This window comes from Saccopteryx leptura, chromosome 12 (assembly GCF_036850995.1).
Source record: "Saccopteryx leptura isolate mSacLep1 chromosome 12, mSacLep1_pri_phased_curated, whole genome shotgun sequence".
In the NCBI taxonomy this organism is placed as follows: domain Eukaryota; kingdom Metazoa; phylum Chordata; class Mammalia; order Chiroptera; family Emballonuridae; genus Saccopteryx; species Saccopteryx leptura.
In genome coordinates this window covers 4,322,224-4,338,942 of record NC_089514.1, presented here as the reverse complement: position 1 = coordinate 4,338,942, position 16,719 = coordinate 4,322,224, and the positions used below count along the sequence as shown (strand labels likewise).

Genomic DNA, 16,719 nt, shown 5'->3' with positions numbered 1-16,719 from the left:
TCCTACCAGAGACTGGAGTGTCCACTGCCAGCCATCAACAGCAGACCGCTCTGATTCCTCAACCGGCAGGTCCTGGTGGGAGTCACGTCCCAGGCCTGTAGTTTCCCTGATAAAAGGTTAATCTTTCACTTTTTACGTGAGCCCGGACCATGGCTCTCGTGCCTTTCAGATAGCACACCTTTGGGACATCAGTTTTCTTTCCCAACCCCCCCAGAGGCACAGCCACAGGCCTCAGAGCAAGAAACTCCTCACTGTGACATTGTCCTCACCCCAGCCCACCCCATACCATCTCTAGTTACTGTAAATCACACACTGAAGGTTGGAAAGTGTTTGGGACCCGCCTTAGGGGACATCTATGTTCAGGACCCCACGCCCTCCACCTCTCGTCACAGGTGGGTTCTTGTCCTTTACGCCCCTTTAGTATTATCCTGGGCCCTGCCTGTCTCTGCCCTCAGCAGTCCCTACCACAACTGTGTAAGTGACTCTCTCTCTCTTTAGACTCGGGCACATTTCTTATGCTCTACCTCCAGCTCTGGCCCTGGTACCCTCTTACAAGTTCGACAAATGCTTGCTGAGTAAGTGCACCACAGGGGTGAGACCTGGGCCACGGTGTGAAAACAGTACGGTGGGAGGGGGCAGTGGGAGTGGGAGGAAATTCTGCAGGGGTGGAGGGCACCGCACTCACTGCGGGGTCACCGTGGTGAAGGCCAGGCCAGGGCAGGGCAGCAGGGCGCTGGCGTAAAAAGCCCTGATAAAATAGGTGACGAGGCGCAGGAAGCCTTCTGTTGTTAGTCTGCCTCCCACGACCTTGGGCTGTCCTTGCCATCGCGGGTGGGTAGGGTACGTGGCCCCGGTTCACCGGACTCAGAGGGAAAGGGAAGACAAGAAGGAGCAATGGAACAGCCACCTCCCTCCAGAACGAGCCACGCCCCGCGGACACTGCTCCTTTGGAAAGCCTTCCTGGGTCTATTCAGGGGTGACGGCACGGCCTTGGCTGCCGGAGGAGACCCCTGGCAGCTTCCCCGCCACTCGCGCGGCCCGGTTTCCCATCTCCAGATCGCGGCCCCGCAGCCGAGCGCCCCCGGCCGGGCTCCAGGTGTCCGCGGGCGCGCGCCCCAGCGCGTTCCGGTCGAGGGCGGGGCGCGGGGCGGAGCGCGGCGAGGGCGGCCCGGTCCCCGGTCCCCGGTCCCCGCCCGCCGCCCGCCGCCCGCCGCCCGCCAGCCACCCGGTCTGGAGCCCAGCACGGGGGACGTGCGGCTGCCCCACGGCGGCGACGCGAGCGCCGGGCGCGCCCGGAGAGGACGCGGAGCCATGAGCCGCCTGCTCCGGAGCGCGGCGGCGCTGCTGCTGGCGCTGCTGCTGGAGGTAGGGGCCGCCCTGGGCGCCAGCCCCCGGAGCCCGGGCAGCGCGAACAATGCGGGGCCGAGCGGGGCGCAGCGCGGGGACGCCCCGGGACCCCTCTGCGAGACCCTGCGAGGTCGGGCGGCCGAGTGCCGCTGCCCCCTCGTCCCGCACTTGTCCCGGTGCTGGGACGTGGAACGGTGACAGGGAGGCCCCCGGCCTCTCCGCTGCGACTCTGCGTCCTCCCTCTGTCCCCACCCAACCCCGCCCCCCAGCCCCGGAGGCGGCTTATTTCTCTAGTTTCAAGCGCCCGCCGGGGGGCCCAGTAGACAGCTTTCAGCGCTACACAACCCCTGTCCCCTTCCCGCAGGGGACCCGGACCCCGTGGGAGGGGGGAGGGTCCCGGGAGAGGCGCAGGCGCAGAGTCGGGATGGGTGGGCCGCGGGAGGGTCGCGGTGCCAGCGCCGACGTGTAGTAGTTGTGAGAAAAGGTCCCGGGGTGCCTGGGGAAGAGCGGGAGGCGGCCGGAGGGGACGTCCCTGCTGGCCGCAGGTGCGCGAGGAACGTCCCCCTGGAGCTGGGTGACGGTGCGGCTGAAGCCCAGAGGGGACTTGGGGAGGGAGGGAGGGTGGAAGCGCCTAGTGACCGTAGCCTTCGTGGAGACCGGGCTGTCCCCCGCCGCAAGTGGCATCTCTGATGGGCGGCCACCCCCGTGCCCCCTGGCTGAAGTGGGTTCTCTTTAACACGTGAACTATATAGTGTGCCCTTCCTGGGTGTAGAGTCTGAATTCAGGGGCTCCTTCCACTCTTTGCTCAACTTCCTTATTTTGAAGGAAATTTACAAGAAATTAACTGAACACCCCACCCCCCCACTCCCACCCCCACCCCCACCCCCCGTTAATAGGTATTGAGTAACGTAAACTCTCTTTCTGTCTCTTCTATTTTAGGAGGTGGTAAAAGTCGTTCATAGTTGGGTGCTAGTGCTGGAACCGACTGCTTGGTTGTCTGAATTAGAAACAACTGTTACAGGATGTTGGGAGGGAAGTCGCAGCCCCCTGGAAAGGGGAGGCTGGTGGAAAAGTTTTCTGCCTCAGGCGCTGCCACAGCAAAGACTTGATGTTTGTGTTCTTGATGACCCCCTGGCTTGGTATTTTAATTCTTTGTGGTGTGCCTCCCTGCTTGCATTCTTTCCACTTGTTCAGAATTTTAAAACTTTAGGAGTGACTTCCTGGCGGTGAGTCACCCAACACAATGGAGAAATGACTGAGACCACTCTTTATCCAGAGTGACATGCGTCTGAACCTACCCGTGCAATGCCCACCCCCACCCTACCCCTTTTAAATATTGATTGATTTTTATGTTTTAGAGAGAGAGGAAGGGAGAGAGAGAAACATGAATTTGTTCCACCCATCCATGCATTAATTGACTGATTGTTTGGTCCCCCCACTGTGGATCAAACCTGCATCCTTGCCTGAAAGCTAGGGAACGCTCTAACGAACGAACTACCTGGCCAGGGCCCACCCTTACCCGCTTTTGAAACCAGCCCAGGATGAAAACGTCCAGCATTCTGTGGCTTTTCTTCTGCTGGTCATCAGGATGTGTGTGGGGTGCTGTGCCCTTTTTTTAGGCTGGAGTGCCTCAGGGACTCCATTTTTTTTGTTGTTGTTGTTGTTGTTTTTGTTGTTGTTATGTTGCATAGGAATGTCTCATTGAAGAAGAGGAATCAGATCCTGTCTGAAATGTTGACGGATCTTAAAAGCACAACTGTCACAACACTGACGCCCAAATGACTAAGCTGAGGCTGCCACCAAATCGAACAGCTGGCTGATTGGTAATTTTCGTTTTGGACCGGCCAGCGTGTCAGAGCCCGTGTCTACCCGATGATTATTACCCCGAGGTGTCTCTGCGGAATTCAGGGGGCCTCTTTATAATTAATTCATCACATGGCATTTTTATACAGGAGAGCTAAATCCAAGATGCTGGTTTTTTTCCCCCTTTGTAACTTGGTTGCTCTGAATTTCATCTAAAATGTGTTGTAATCAGAACACCTCTGACGCTTGTGAAGTCTTGAATCATGTACACAAGTGAGCGAGATTACTGTAACTCCGTGTGTGTGTGTGTGTGTGTGTGTGTGTGTGCAAGAGAGAGGGGGGGGGCAAAGGGCTCTCCACAATTGAGGGAGACATTTGATGGCCGCCGACAGCCCACTGCAACCTGGGGTATTTGTCTTTGTCTCTTTGTTCTGCCTGAGCTGGCTTCATTGTAGTTGGTACTTGGTCATAAACCACCTGGAAGGAAGGGGACCCTGATGACAGTGGTTACTCCATTCCAGCCCTCTCGCACTGTCCCCAGCTTGTACCACCCAGGGTCACAAGAGACGGGGGCCCTGACAGCTGTCATCCCTTTATAGAAATCCCCTTCTCTGTGAGACAGACAGACTGCATGTTTGTTTTTTTCACTCGGAAACACTTTTAGAGTGCTTCCTCTCTGTCAGGCATTGTCTGAGCACTTGACAAACATCAGCTCCTTAATCCTCCTGGCATTTACTTTTCTCCCGGATTGGATTTCAAACGGGAGGAGGTGTTAGAGAACTTGTCCAGAGGGTCCCTGCTGGTGAGGGCCCAGGAACTGGAGACCAAAGCCCAGGCCGTGGGGCCACCTGGCCAGGCTGAGCTGCTGCCTCCCTGGACTGCAAGGGCAGAGGAGAGACAGTCTGCACACACCGGGTGTCCTGAGGCCGATGGTCCACCTGGGGCGGTATTTACCCCATCTGCTGGGAAGCCAGCAGCTCGACCTTTAGAAACGCAGTCACTCGTCCTTAGGGGAACCGTCTAATTTAGCAACTTCTGACACCTTGGAGAATGAAACGGGGGTGGGGGGGGAGGGGGCTGTAAGTGGGCCCACAGGCACCTGCAGGACCGAGGCCCTGGTTCACTCATACCGAAACCCAGACGGGACTTTAATAGGAGCAGCTGGGCGCTGACAGCACCCCTCCCCTCCCCAGGGAGCCTTCTTGGGAGCGGTTACAGAGGTAACTTCTCTCTCCTTTGTGTTGAACTCTGCGTTTGCTGTGACTTGCAGGAGGAGTCAGTGAGGGCCCTATTTACTCTCTCCCCTCCCCCAGTCACCCCGCCTGCGCCAGCGGTGCGGTTCCGAGCACCGGGCTGTGAGTGCGGCCACGAGCGGGGAACCCCGACGCCCTTTTGCGTCACCGAGTTCTGTGCTTCTGTTCCGCCTGCCAGCTGGCTCCTGGGAGGTCCTGGACCTGCGGCTCCGGGGGAGTCCTGGCCTGGCGAGGTGATTCCCAGCGCCTCCGTGGGGCCACTGCGGCTCCTTAGAAACAGAAAGGAGAAGCCCTTTCAGGCCTGACTGGGCTTTAGCTGAACTTGGGGAGTAATTAGACCCTGGGCCTACGCTCCTCCCGTGGGCTTTTGTCTTCTAGATCTTGTCACTGCGGTCTCCTGCTAGAGGCAGGTTGTGGACGCTTTTGTAACAGACTCACTAGTTTTTGGTCTGAGAGCTCTGTCCTTACTGAAGGGAGCCCAGAACTGTGCCCTATCCTGTTCAGTATAAAATTCCCCAGGGTAGGGACCGGGGGTTTCCTGCACCCATTCACGGGGTGGGGGGGTGGGGTGGTGATGAACTCTGCTTGGTTATTTTATTCAAGGGACTGGTGTTAGTATCTTTTGATTGTCCTTGAACTAAGAATCTTGAAGCAAGGCTGCCATGTGTTTCAAAGTTGTCCTGGCAAAAGAACACAGCCCTTCTCAGACTAGAGAAAGGGCAGTCTTCTCTTAGAAAGGGTTGGAACGTGAACATTATCTTTTCTTTTTAATATAAGTTTATCTTTGTTTATTGATGTTAGAGTGAGAGGAAAGGGGAGAGAGAGAGAGAGAGAGAGAGAGAGAGAGGGAGAGAAATATCGATTTGTCATTCTGCTGGTGTATTGGTTGGTTCCTGTGTGTGCCCTGATCAGGGTACGAACCCACATCCTTGGCGGGTAGAGACGGCGCTCTAACCAGCAGAGCTACCCTTCCAGGGCTGTGACTATTGTCTTTTAAAACCGGGGAAAGTAAGAGGATTGCTGAGTAGTTTAATCCAATCCTGTGCGTGTGGACATCCAGGAGTCTTGACATTAGAACCAAGTCATGTTTCAATGTGGTTTTTTTTCATCTTTATTTTTTGTCTCGTGCCAAATGTTTTTCATGTCCTGGAATTCCAGAGAATATGACAGCCCTCGGGTGCCAATTTTCTGAAATAAACCTTTTCAACACTCCCACTCTCGAGAGTTTTTGGAATCTGAGCAACATGCAATCTGAATGAGAAAGAAGAGTGTAGGGAGCTTATGGACGGAAGCCCTGGGAGGCTGGGTGCCTGCAGGGGACAGGAGAGGTGACAGTGAGGAAGGGACAGGGGGGACGGTCTGCTCTGCCATGTGGAGAACCTGGCTCCAGGTGTGCTGGGAGGCCCCGGGGGCCTCATGCCCAGACTCGGGGCTCTACCTGGCTCTGCTTTCTTCCGGCCTAAGCCACTTGAGAAGGACCTGGATTGGCCTCATGACCACCTGGGATTTCTCTAGCCGTGGATGGCAAGGTCATTTCCCTGGTTACCTTTTCCCCACGAGGTCACGCCAATGTCACCCTTTCAACGAGCCTATCTTGACCCCCTTCTGTAGGATTCCAGCCTTCCAACCCAGCTCCCCCTCCCGGCCCCCTTGCGCTGAGCAGTTTCCACCCTGCTCAGTGTCTGTTACCTTCACAACACGGTGGGGTTTGCTTTCTGCCATCTGAGCAGTATGGGGGCGAAGGGTCCACCCCACTTTGTGAACCGGAGCACCCCCAGTGCGTGAGACAGGGTCGGGACTCAGTCCGTATTGGACTGGGTAAAGAGATGAGTGAGTCACGGTCCCGGGGAAGTGGTCTAGGGTAGGAGAAGGGAAGGTCATCGGTTAGCTCTGCGCTCTGTGTTAGTTAGGACTTGGGGTGGTCCTAATGGACTCCTCAAGTGATGGAAACACAGCTCTCCAAAGAGCATCAGCTTTCCTGGCAACGTCATGTGTTCAAGTTTTCTGTGACATGGAGGGGAAAGGACTGTTTCGACCTGTTGTCCTCCTGGGCTTTCTGGAAGAAACCAGATCACAGGGACAGCCCCTCAGCTTTTGAACACAGCTGGGATGGTCCCCATGTGTTCTCCAGGCTCCATTTCCTTCCTTCATCTCCCCAAGACCACGTGGTTCGGATTGACAGCACCATCCTCACACCTGCCCTCTGAAAACTGCCCACGGGACAGTGCTCAGGAAATCCTCCCTGTCAGAAGGGAATTGGTCCTCGAAAGAAGGCCTCTCAAAGTGAATGTACATAAAACAGGGGTCTGACTTCCATAGTTAACGGTGGAAAGTTTGGTTCACACTTTATTTATTTTTAAAAGAGCCCAAAGTATATAAGTAAGTTTATCCTAAGTACCAATTTTGGGGGTGGGGCTGGGGGAGACATCCATTTTCCTGACAAAAGTCTATGATACGTATAATGCCTAGTCTTCACTTGACATGGGAAGTCAGTGGCATGATTCTATAGTAGGGTTTCTCTCTCTCCCTCTCTTTTTCTCCCTACAGTTATTTGTGCTGGTAATCAAATTCCACCTCCAGCTTGTCTTGGTCTTTTTTTATTCATATCTTTCTCCCTGGGGCATCTTTTGGGTTATTCTGAGTGGCTTCACTGCCAGATCGTTCGATTTTGATAGACTTCATGAGACGGGACATCTCTGTGAGACCCGGGAGGCCATGTTGCTGTCTGTTTGTGTGGTACTGTCCTCTGCTGTGGGTTTTGTGCCCTGTACAGATCTGATTGTCAGACCGTTGATCCAACTGATTAATAAAAATGTTGAGCAGGGCTCGATCACAGATGGCGACTTACATCTGGATGGAGATGGATGGCGGAGAGTTGACGGGAAGAACACTGATACCCTTAGTTGTCAAAAGTCAGAATTCAGCTTTAGATGTTAGGTGTGTCGAAGTGTTTGCCTTCAGCGAGGGGAGGTTCCACGCATGGGAGTTTAGGCTCCAGGGAGCAGATGTCTGCGTTTAGTTGTACTTGGCCCTCACGCTGTACAGCCCTCCAGCCTGGGCCTACGTGAGGCTGTTGTGTCTGGAGGTTAGGAAGTGGCGACTTTCTCTTGTCGAGGTGAGGAGTCCAGGGCTCGGTGACGACGGGGAGGAGGCCATGAATATAAACAGGGAGATTATGTCAGGAAGCACACCGGCATACTTGCAAGCTCTTGACAGGACAATAGCCTCTGACCAGAACAAAGGGATCGTATCTTATGAGTCAGCTTCGGAATCGATCATTTGTGGCCCTTGAAGCACAGGATGGTGGTCAGGTTTCACGTGTGGATGGTGCCTCAGTCGGTGTGGACGGCTGTGACGACATACCACTGACGGACTGGGTAACTTCTAAACAACAGGAAGTTATTTCTCACAGTTCTCGAGTTTGGGAAGATGAAGACACCACCATGGTCAAGTTCAGGGCACAGTCTAGTTGAGGTTCCCGGGGGGGGGGGGGGCCCTCTGCCTGGTTCAGTGCCAGCACCTTCTGGCTGTGTCCCCACACTGTTCATTTGTAGAGCTCAGAGCTCATTGAAAGAATTTCCTTACGAACAGTCTTTATAGCCACAGGATTGTAGTGCTTGAAAGGCTTTTGTACGTCGAGGTTCGGTGAGTGAAATTTGTTTTTGTTTTGTTTTTTTTTTCTTGTATTTTTCTGAAGCTGGAAACAGGGAGAGATAGTCAGACAGACTCCCGCATGCGCCGACCGGGATCCACCCGGCACGCCCACCAGGGGGCGATGCTCTGCCCCTCCAGGGCGTCGCTCTGCGGCGACCAGAGCCACTCCAGTGCCTGGGGCACAGGCCAAGGAGCCATGCCCAGCGCCGGGGCCATCTTTGCTCCAATGGAGCCTTGGCTGCGGGAGGGGAAGAGAGAGACAGAGAGGAAGGAGGGGGGGGGGTGGAGAAGCAAATGGGCGCTTCTCCTATATGCCCTGGCCCGGAATCGAACCCGGGTCCCCCGCACGCCAGGCCGACGCTCTACCGCTGAGCCAACCGGCCAGGGCCTGTTTTTGTTTTTTAAACCTATCATAAAATAATTACTGTTTCAGCCAACAGCATGCTGCTTGTGGGAAACGTAGTAGTAATTGGCCATTGCTACACAATTTATTTTATTTTTTTATTTATTCATTTTAGAGAGGAGGTGGGGAGGGGGAGGGAGAGAGGGAGAGGGAGAGGGAGAGAGAGGGAGAGAGAGAGAGAGAGAGAGAGAAGGGGGAGGAATAAGAAGCATTAACTCCCATATGTGCCTTGACCAGACAAGCCAGGGTTTTGAACCGGTAACTTCAGTGTTTCCAGGTTGACGCTTTATCCACTGCGCCACCACAGGTCAGGCTTTTTGCTACACAATTTAATAATGAGGAGTGGGGAAATGAGGCGAGTCAAGAGCTTTGGATACCTTGAAACTTAGGAAAGGGCCATCTACAACAGTGCACTGAACCAAGATGGCGCTGCCACCGATAGCAGCTGGGTCTTACCTGGCACCCACAATGCACTGGGCACTGTTCTCTATGCATCATGCACACCGTGGGCTCTGAGAAAAGAAGACAAGGATCAAGAAGGGTTCCTGTTGGCTAACTGGGCTCAAATTTCAAAGCGGAGCCTAGCAGCCAGTTAGTAACGGGCCTCTCACGCAGTCTGCACTGCAGGCAGAAAGAAGCCTTAGCGAAGGCTTAGTGATTTAGCGAACTGCCTGCCTCCCGTCCTGACCTGCTTGCTTGCTCTGAGTTCCGGCCATGGAGCCAACCCTTTATAAAGGAGTTCCTGGAATTGTACTGCGTTCAATAGACTGAGGCTTTCCCCTTCTAAATTGGAACTGTGCAGGGATAGCCCAATCGGCATCTTCCCTGACCAATCAGAGTGGCTCCATTCTGACCAATCAGGACAGCGCCTTTTGGTTGCCCCAAACTGTGAGCATTTGTAGTCCTCATTTGAATGAGGATGGGCCAATCAGTGACCAGGGGCGGGGACTTCTGTGTATATAAGTCAGCTCCCCAGTGGCTTGAGGAGCGCTTGGAAGACTGGAGACAGGGGTGCAGAGTGGAGCAGGTGGGGTACAGCTGCCTATCTGCAGAGAGGCCTCACCTGATGGCCACCTGGCCCCCCGGGCAGCCTCACAGCCTTGCTGTTCCCCAGCTGTGCTGCTTCGTAATTGAGCTGCTGTAACCAGATGGAGCTGTTTGCACCGAGTGAAGTTCCCTTCTTCACCTTGCCCCCCAAATTGGGGATTCCTGTTGACGTTGAATTGGCGCCAACGACCGACCATCGGTTGATGCCACCATACTTGCATGCCTTTCAGTAACCTGGCTAGTATCGTCACTCCACTTCACAGATGGGCAGACTGAGGTTGGAAAGTGAAGTGATTTAGCAGAAGTCACGTGTGCAGTAAAAAAAAAAAAAGCAGTCGGAATTTTTTCTTGCTTCTAGTGTGGGGAAACTGAGGCACCAGAGGTTAGCGATTGTCCCAAGTCACCATCTTATGACTGTTTTGCTGTGTCGTCCCTCAGGGCGGGTGTTGGAGCTGGCGGGGGCGGGGAGGCAGAGAGGGAGCAGCAGTCCCCACGGTGGGGTGGAGGCGGTGGTGGGGTGCAGCCACAGGACCCCGCCTCCTCCGCCCCCTCCCTGCCTTCCAGTCCCCGCTCCCTGGTTTTGCGGCTTCCCTTCCCCCTTTTTTGCTTCTCGAAAGTCTGTGGACAGGTTGATCATTTTTGAAAAAGACTTCTGGAAAGTGTATTTCCCTGTGTAGCCTGTGTTTGAGATAGATGCACCTGTCCTTTGGATCAGCGGCTCCATTGGGTGGCTTTCCTTGGAGACAGCGCTTCCGTGGGGAGACGACCTTTTCCTGTCGCCCTTCCTCTGTGCTCCTTCGATGGGACGGCTTCCTCCTCTTCCCATTCGCTGAAAGGGCCTGAGAAAAGTCTCAGCCGCATCTAAATCTTCATTGACATCTAAATCTTCATTGACAGTATTTGTGCTCATTGTGTCCCAAATCTGTATTTCTGGCCCAAGAATTCGAGCTGCAGCCTGTATTGCTCTAATGGTTGGACAGAAATGCCGCCAGGGCAACCCTGAGTCTCTGGGGTCCTGTGTCTGCCACAGAGGGTGCCCCGGTTTCTGCCTCAGCCAGGGCCCCCTCCCCCAGCCACCCAGGCCACCCCTTCAGGAATGGTGGCCGTACCAGGCTCACCCTCTCTGCGTCCTCTGTAGTCCCAAAGTCCGGCCGAGTTCTGCAGCTTTCTAGAATGCACCCCTCCCAGACCTCTGTCTCCTCTGCACCTGCCTGGCTCCAGGCCATCCTTCCGGGGCACAGCCCCCCTCCTGCTGCCTGTGTGACCTTTGGAAACCCCCCTCCAGCCTGTCACTTCCCTCCCTGAAAACCCCTGCTGGAACTGAAATCCCAACCAACCTTTACCTTAGTCACCGTGCTCTGCAGTCCCTAGTAGCTCCTGTGCCCAGGCTCTCTGACCCCACACCCTTCCTCTAGCCTGGTGCTGTGTTCCATAGTGACGTAGTAGATATCTAACGTTTTTAAGTGTGTTTTGTGAGAATTAATGGGTCACTTTACAAGGTTTAGAGCAGGGGTCTCCAAACTATGGCCTGTGGGCCGCATGCGGCTCCCTGAGGCCATTTATCCAGCCCCCCCCCCGCCTCATTTCCAGAAGGGGCACCTCTTTCATTGGTGGTCAGTGAGAGGAGCACATTGACCATCTCATTAGCCAAAGGCAGGCCCATAGTTCCCATTGAAATACTGGTTAGTTTGTTGATTTAAATTTACTTGTTCTTTATTTTAAATATTGTATTTGTTCCCGTTTTGTTTTTTTACTTTAAAATAAGATATGTGCAGCGTGCATAGGGATTTGTTCATAGTTTATTTTTTAGTCCGGCCCTCCAACGGTCTGAGGGTCAATGAACTGGCCCCCTGTGTAAAGTTTGGGGACCCCTGGTTTAGAGCCTCTCTGGTTAGTCAGCAGTAAATGGGTGAAGAGGAGTGCCTTTGGGCTGTGCCCTCTGGGTAAGCGTTTGCGTTTTAGAAATCACAGGGTTGGGGAGACGTACAGTGTGGGGTTGCAGGAGGGAAAGGTGGGAGGTAGAGGGGATACATGGTGCTGGGAGAAGTGAACACAGTGCAGTGTATAGAAGATGCGTTATAGAGTTGTACGCCCCAAACCCGTATAATTTTATTAATCAATGCCATCCCCCAAAATCCAATTTAAAAAACAATGCAAGAAAAAAAAATGAAAGAAGAAAACAGCCCTAAAGCTTGGGAGGGAAAGAGATCCGAGGTTGTCAAGTGTGAACAGGGCCGGTCACCGCCAGGGTTGCTGACATGCGTTCCTCCAGGGCGTGCCCGTCACCGCGTGGTCTTTCTGCACGGCATCCTCAGTTGTGCCCTGTGCAGCCTGTGATGGCGAACAGGGCGGACCTCTGCCCGGCTCTGAGGTTCCAGGGTCCGGAAGTAATTAGTGCCTGGGTGCCAGGCTGCGTGTGAGTGAGCCTGTGTGTGCACAGGTAGGTGTGTGCACGTGCACAAGTGTGTGTATGCGTGTGTGCACGTATATGTGCAAGTATGTGAGTGTGCACCCAGAGAGGTGTGCGTGTATGCACAGGTGTGAGTGTGCATGTGTGTGTGCATGCACACAGAGGTGTGTGTGTATGTGCACAGGTGTGAGTTTGCATGTGTGAGTGTGCATGTGTGAGTGTGCATGTGTGCATGCACACATGCAGGTGTGTGTGCATGCTTGGGCACAGGTATGTGTGTGCACAGATGTGCACGTGCATAGGTGTGTGTATGTGTGCGTGCATGTGCATGTGTGCACAGGCGTGTGTGTTGGGGTGGAGGAGGAGGCAGCACAGTGATACCAGCACAATGAAAGGTGGGCACAGGGACCCTTATGTGGGGATGCATGGTGTGAGGAGCCATGGGGGGGGGGTGGAGAGAAGTATCCACTTTGTCCCGTCCAGTTTGTCTCATTGGTTTCCTTAATGGAAATACTGAAACCCGCACCAAAGTCATTAAGCCTAGATCAATAATCTATTATTTCCCGTGTAACACAGACATTGGGAAGCACTGTGTGAGACACAATTAACTCATGCTCCTCTACCGTCAACTCCCTGAGTGGTTCCAAGTTTAATTTATTTTAGGAAGATTGACAATCATAATTATGTTGTCAAGCCTTTGTCTTCTTTTTTTACTGTAGCGACAACCAGGAAACCCAGACAGAAAGTGGCACCCCGACTTGGATTGGCACGGTGCAGGGCCTGGACCCTGGCTGCCTGTCATTCCTGCAGTGGGGGAGCGTTCGCCTGTGATTGTCAGGCGGTGGTGTGGCCCACGGTACCGTTGGAGGTCCTGAGTCTTGTCTCCATAGTGTTCTGTGACCTGTCTGGGTTAGCCCGGTTCAGTGACTCAGGCCCCGGGAGGACTCGTGGGAGATCAGGGCTTCCCCAGCCTCCTTGTTACTTCTGTGGAAGACCTTGTGCAGTGATGCGTAACTTCGCCTGAGGAGGGAGGTGGGACCCGGACCCGGGGTCTCCCTGAGTATTTGGAGGTGGTGTCACCATGGTGGAAAATGGGCAACGTGGGAGCCAGACTGACCTGCGTTTTCAACGGATTCCAGCATTTTCTTTCTGTTCACGTCACTTGGCTCCCTCAGAGTCCATTTGTAACCCGGGTTGCTCATGCCTGTCTGGCCGGAGGCGTGTGCTCTCAGAGACCCTGTGTGAGTGGGGAGGTTTGTCAAATAATGTCTGTTAACGGTGGCTGCCCCTGACAGGGACAGACATTTAAGATGGGAATGAGAAAACATTTGCCACCCATTCCCAGAGAGTGTGCTGATACCGGCCTTCGAAGGCAATTTCACCTTGGGAGGGGGAGTGTTTTGTACAGAGCTTTTCAAATCGGCCAGCTGGTATCCTCTCTCTCACCGCTGTTTCTAAATCCAAAAGGGGCCTGTATTTGTCCATGTCATCAGTCCTTCAGTCCCAGACGGCCTTGCCCGTGGGATGCATGCCAAAACCAGCAGATGGCACGGACCTTGACTGTGACAGGTCCCATGCGTCCCCTTCCTCCCCTTTCACTCGTCCCTGACCTGCCTCCCAGTGCCAGCTCTCCCCCGCTCCATCCTCTGTCAGCTCAACACCCATTTTCTATTTGCTCAGCTTTCCTTTGCTCCTTCTGTGGGTTTCGGTTGGCCCCGTTCTGTATGGAAGGGGAAGGCAGCCCCCTTCCTCTGCCTGGGTGACCTCTCCCCACTCACTGTGTCCCTCCTCCGTTTTTGTGCACGTAGACATTGGCTTGGCTAGGGACATTGACCGTTGAGATGTGGTCTGAGGAGCGCTCAGCGTCTCCCTCGGTCGGTACTGAGTGTTTGGGGCGCTGGGACATTTCACCAGCTCAGTGCTGCAGAAGGGTGTGCTTATGGTCAACGCTGGGTTCCCGTGATGCGGAGGCTGACACCCCAGGGCATTGCTTGGTTCTCGGTGAAAACGGCCCTCGACTCTAGAAGTGATCCAGCATCAGCAAGCCTGGCAGATAGCTGTTAGTTGTCACCTGCTGCTGACCGTCAGGGTCGCCGCAGCCTGGGTTGTTGTTGGACAGACCTCAGGGAGCATGCCGCTCTGACCGATGGATGAGTGAGGGTGACTCTAGGTGAGCGGTGGGGCGGGTGTGCTTTTTATGTCGCTCATCTACCAACCAAGCTGCCACACTCGCTCCAAGTGTCCCTGCTAGAGCCTGCCCCTCTGCTTCTGGTCGTGCCTATCCTGACCCCTCAAGCCAAGGACATCTCTGACTTTTAAAATGTCATAGTTAGAATGTTGCTTTGTTTGTTATGGAAATAAAACGAATGCATCCTCGTTGTGGAATAAGTGGACCGTAGAGACAGACACAAAGGTGCAGGGACGGGGCACTCCTGTTTCACCACTCAGAGCTGCAAGTTGCTAAACCTGCTGCTGAACCACTCAGGGTTGAGCCATAAATGTCCCAGAACAGCTGTTACAGGGACATATGCGGACTTGACTTCCTCCTTGTAGTTTTTGACCCCCCTCATTTGCATATTGCAACTAACCAATCACTGTGGACCTAGACAGAATCCTTCATTTGCATGAGGGAGTTACACTGGTGGTTTTACCTCTTTATATAAATCTGCCTTTCTTTGTTTCTCCCCAAGTGCACGGGGGAAGGGGGGAGGGAGGTTGCTACCTGAATCCATGTCTCCTGGGCTGCAGCTCTTTTTGCTCAAATAAATGCTTTTTCTTCCTAGTTACCATCTAAAATTAATTTTGATGCAAAAAGATTTTTCACAAAGAAGACCAGGCATCTCATCTAGATTTTCCTGTAACGTTTTCTTTTTATTTTTTAGTGAGAGAGACAGAGACAGAGAGGGGGATAGACAGGGACAGACAGAGAGGAAGGGGGAGAGATGAGAAGCATCAGTTCTTCCTTGTGGCTCCTTAGTTGTTCATTGATTGCTCTCTTATACATGCCTAAACTGGGAGCTCCAGCCAAGCCAGTGACCCCTTGCTCAAGCCAGCAACCTTGGGCTCAAGCTAGCGACGTAGAGCTTTAAGCCAGTGACCTTTGGGCTCAAGCCAGTGACCATGGGGTCACATCTGTGATCCCACACTGAAGCCAGTGACCCCGTGCTCAAGCCGGATGAGCCTGTGCTCAAGTTGGTGACCTTGGGGTTTCGAGCCTGGGTCCTCTGTGTTCCGTGCCTACACTCTATCCACTGTGCCACCGCCTGGTCAGGCAGTGTTTCCTTACCTCATCTTAAAGCTATTGTGAATCCCCCCCCCCCAAAAAAAAAACCCCCACATCCATGGGTGGCTGGTGGGAGATGACCATTCTTGACTCAGTTTCCAGTAAGGGCTTGAATGCTTGGTACACTGATTTCTGTGTATCCAGAGGTCTCTATGAAGGCCTTTTCCTGCTCTTTCTCTAATTGACATGATCCTGTAACTCCCAAGAAGCTGGTGGCAAGGTGTCCTGGTGTAAAGAGACTTAAGTTTAAATTGTAAATATCAGAGATGAACAGGTCTTCCCTATAAGGTTAGCCAGGACATCCGGCCAAGCCTCCGTGTCAATGTGACATCGTAGTGACAGAACCACGGGATCACCTGGCTGCTGCTCCTCATGTTCCCCCTCACCCGTGGCAGGAAGTCACCTTGGGAGAGGCCTGAGTCTCTTTGTCTTTCCTCCCCTGCCTCAGAGAGGGGACAGAGTGTGACTTGGCGGGCAGTCAGCCTTAGGTGGGAGCGTGGGCGTACCGCCGGCCTTAGGTGGGAGCGTGGGCGTACCGCCGGCCTTAGGAGGGAGCGTGGGCTTACCAGTCTTAGGTGGGAGCATGGGCGTACCACCGGCTTTAGGTGGGAGCGTGGGCGTACTACCAGCTTTAGGTGGGAGCATGGGCGTACCACCGGCCTTAGGTGGGAGTGTGGGCTTACCAGTCTTAGGTGGGAGCGTGGGCGTACCACCGGCCTTAGGTGGGAGCGTGGGCTTACCAGTCTTAGGTGGGAGCGTGGGTATACCACCGGCCTTACGTGGGAGCGTGGGCATACTACCAGCTTTAGGTGGGAGCGTGGGTATACCACCGGCCTTAGGTGGGAGCGTGGGCGTACTACCAGAACCCCCCACTGCTCCCCAGAGCTGTGCCATCCTCACAGCCCACCCGGGGCCGACATTCAGCTCAGCGGGACCTCGAGGTGCCTGGCCCGCTGCTGCTTGGGGGCTGGCGTACTGTGGGTCAATAGAGCAGCTGCTCCGCTCTCAGTCTGCTCGCATGCGGAGTCATCTCTGCTCTTGCTGGTTCATTCAGCCGCAAACCAAAGGCTGCGCATCGCCACATGTGCCCGAGGCGTGCCGGGGAGACTGCCCATTGCCCCCTGCGCCCGAGGCGTGCCGGGGAGACTGCCCATTGCCCCCTGCGCCCGAGGCGTGCCGGGGAGACTGCCCATTGCCCCCTGCGCCCGAGGTGTGCCTGGGAGACTGCCCATTGCCCCACGTGCCCGAGAGACTACCCATTGCCCGAGGCGTGCCGGGGAGACTGCCCATTGTCCCACGTGCCCGAGGCGTGCCGGGGAGACTGCCCATTGTCCCACGTGCCCGAGCTGGGCCGGGGAGACTGCCCATTGCCCCCTGTGCCCGAGGCGTGCCGGGGAGACTGCCCATTGCCCCCTGCGCCCGAGGCGTGCCGGGGAGACTGCCCATTGCCCCACGTGCCCGAGGCGTGCCGGGGAGACTGCCCATTGCCCCCTGTGCCCGAGGCGTGCCGGGGAGACTG

General features: G+C 54.7%; 1 protein-coding gene across 1 annotated transcript in view; it reads left to right on the top strand.

Annotated features, from left to right (window-relative positions):
- The first annotated feature begins 880 nt into the window (after positions 1–880).
- The window catches only part of VOPP1 (VOPP1 WW domain binding protein), a 51,277-nt gene continuing 35,438 nt past the window's right edge, over positions 881–16,719 (top strand). The window contains exon 1 of the mRNA XM_066354079.1: positions 881–1,365. Within this exon, the coding sequence (XP_066210176.1) occupies positions 895–1,365 (471 nt within the window). The 5' untranslated portion in view covers positions 881–894. The remainder of the gene's footprint in view (positions 1,366–16,719) is intronic.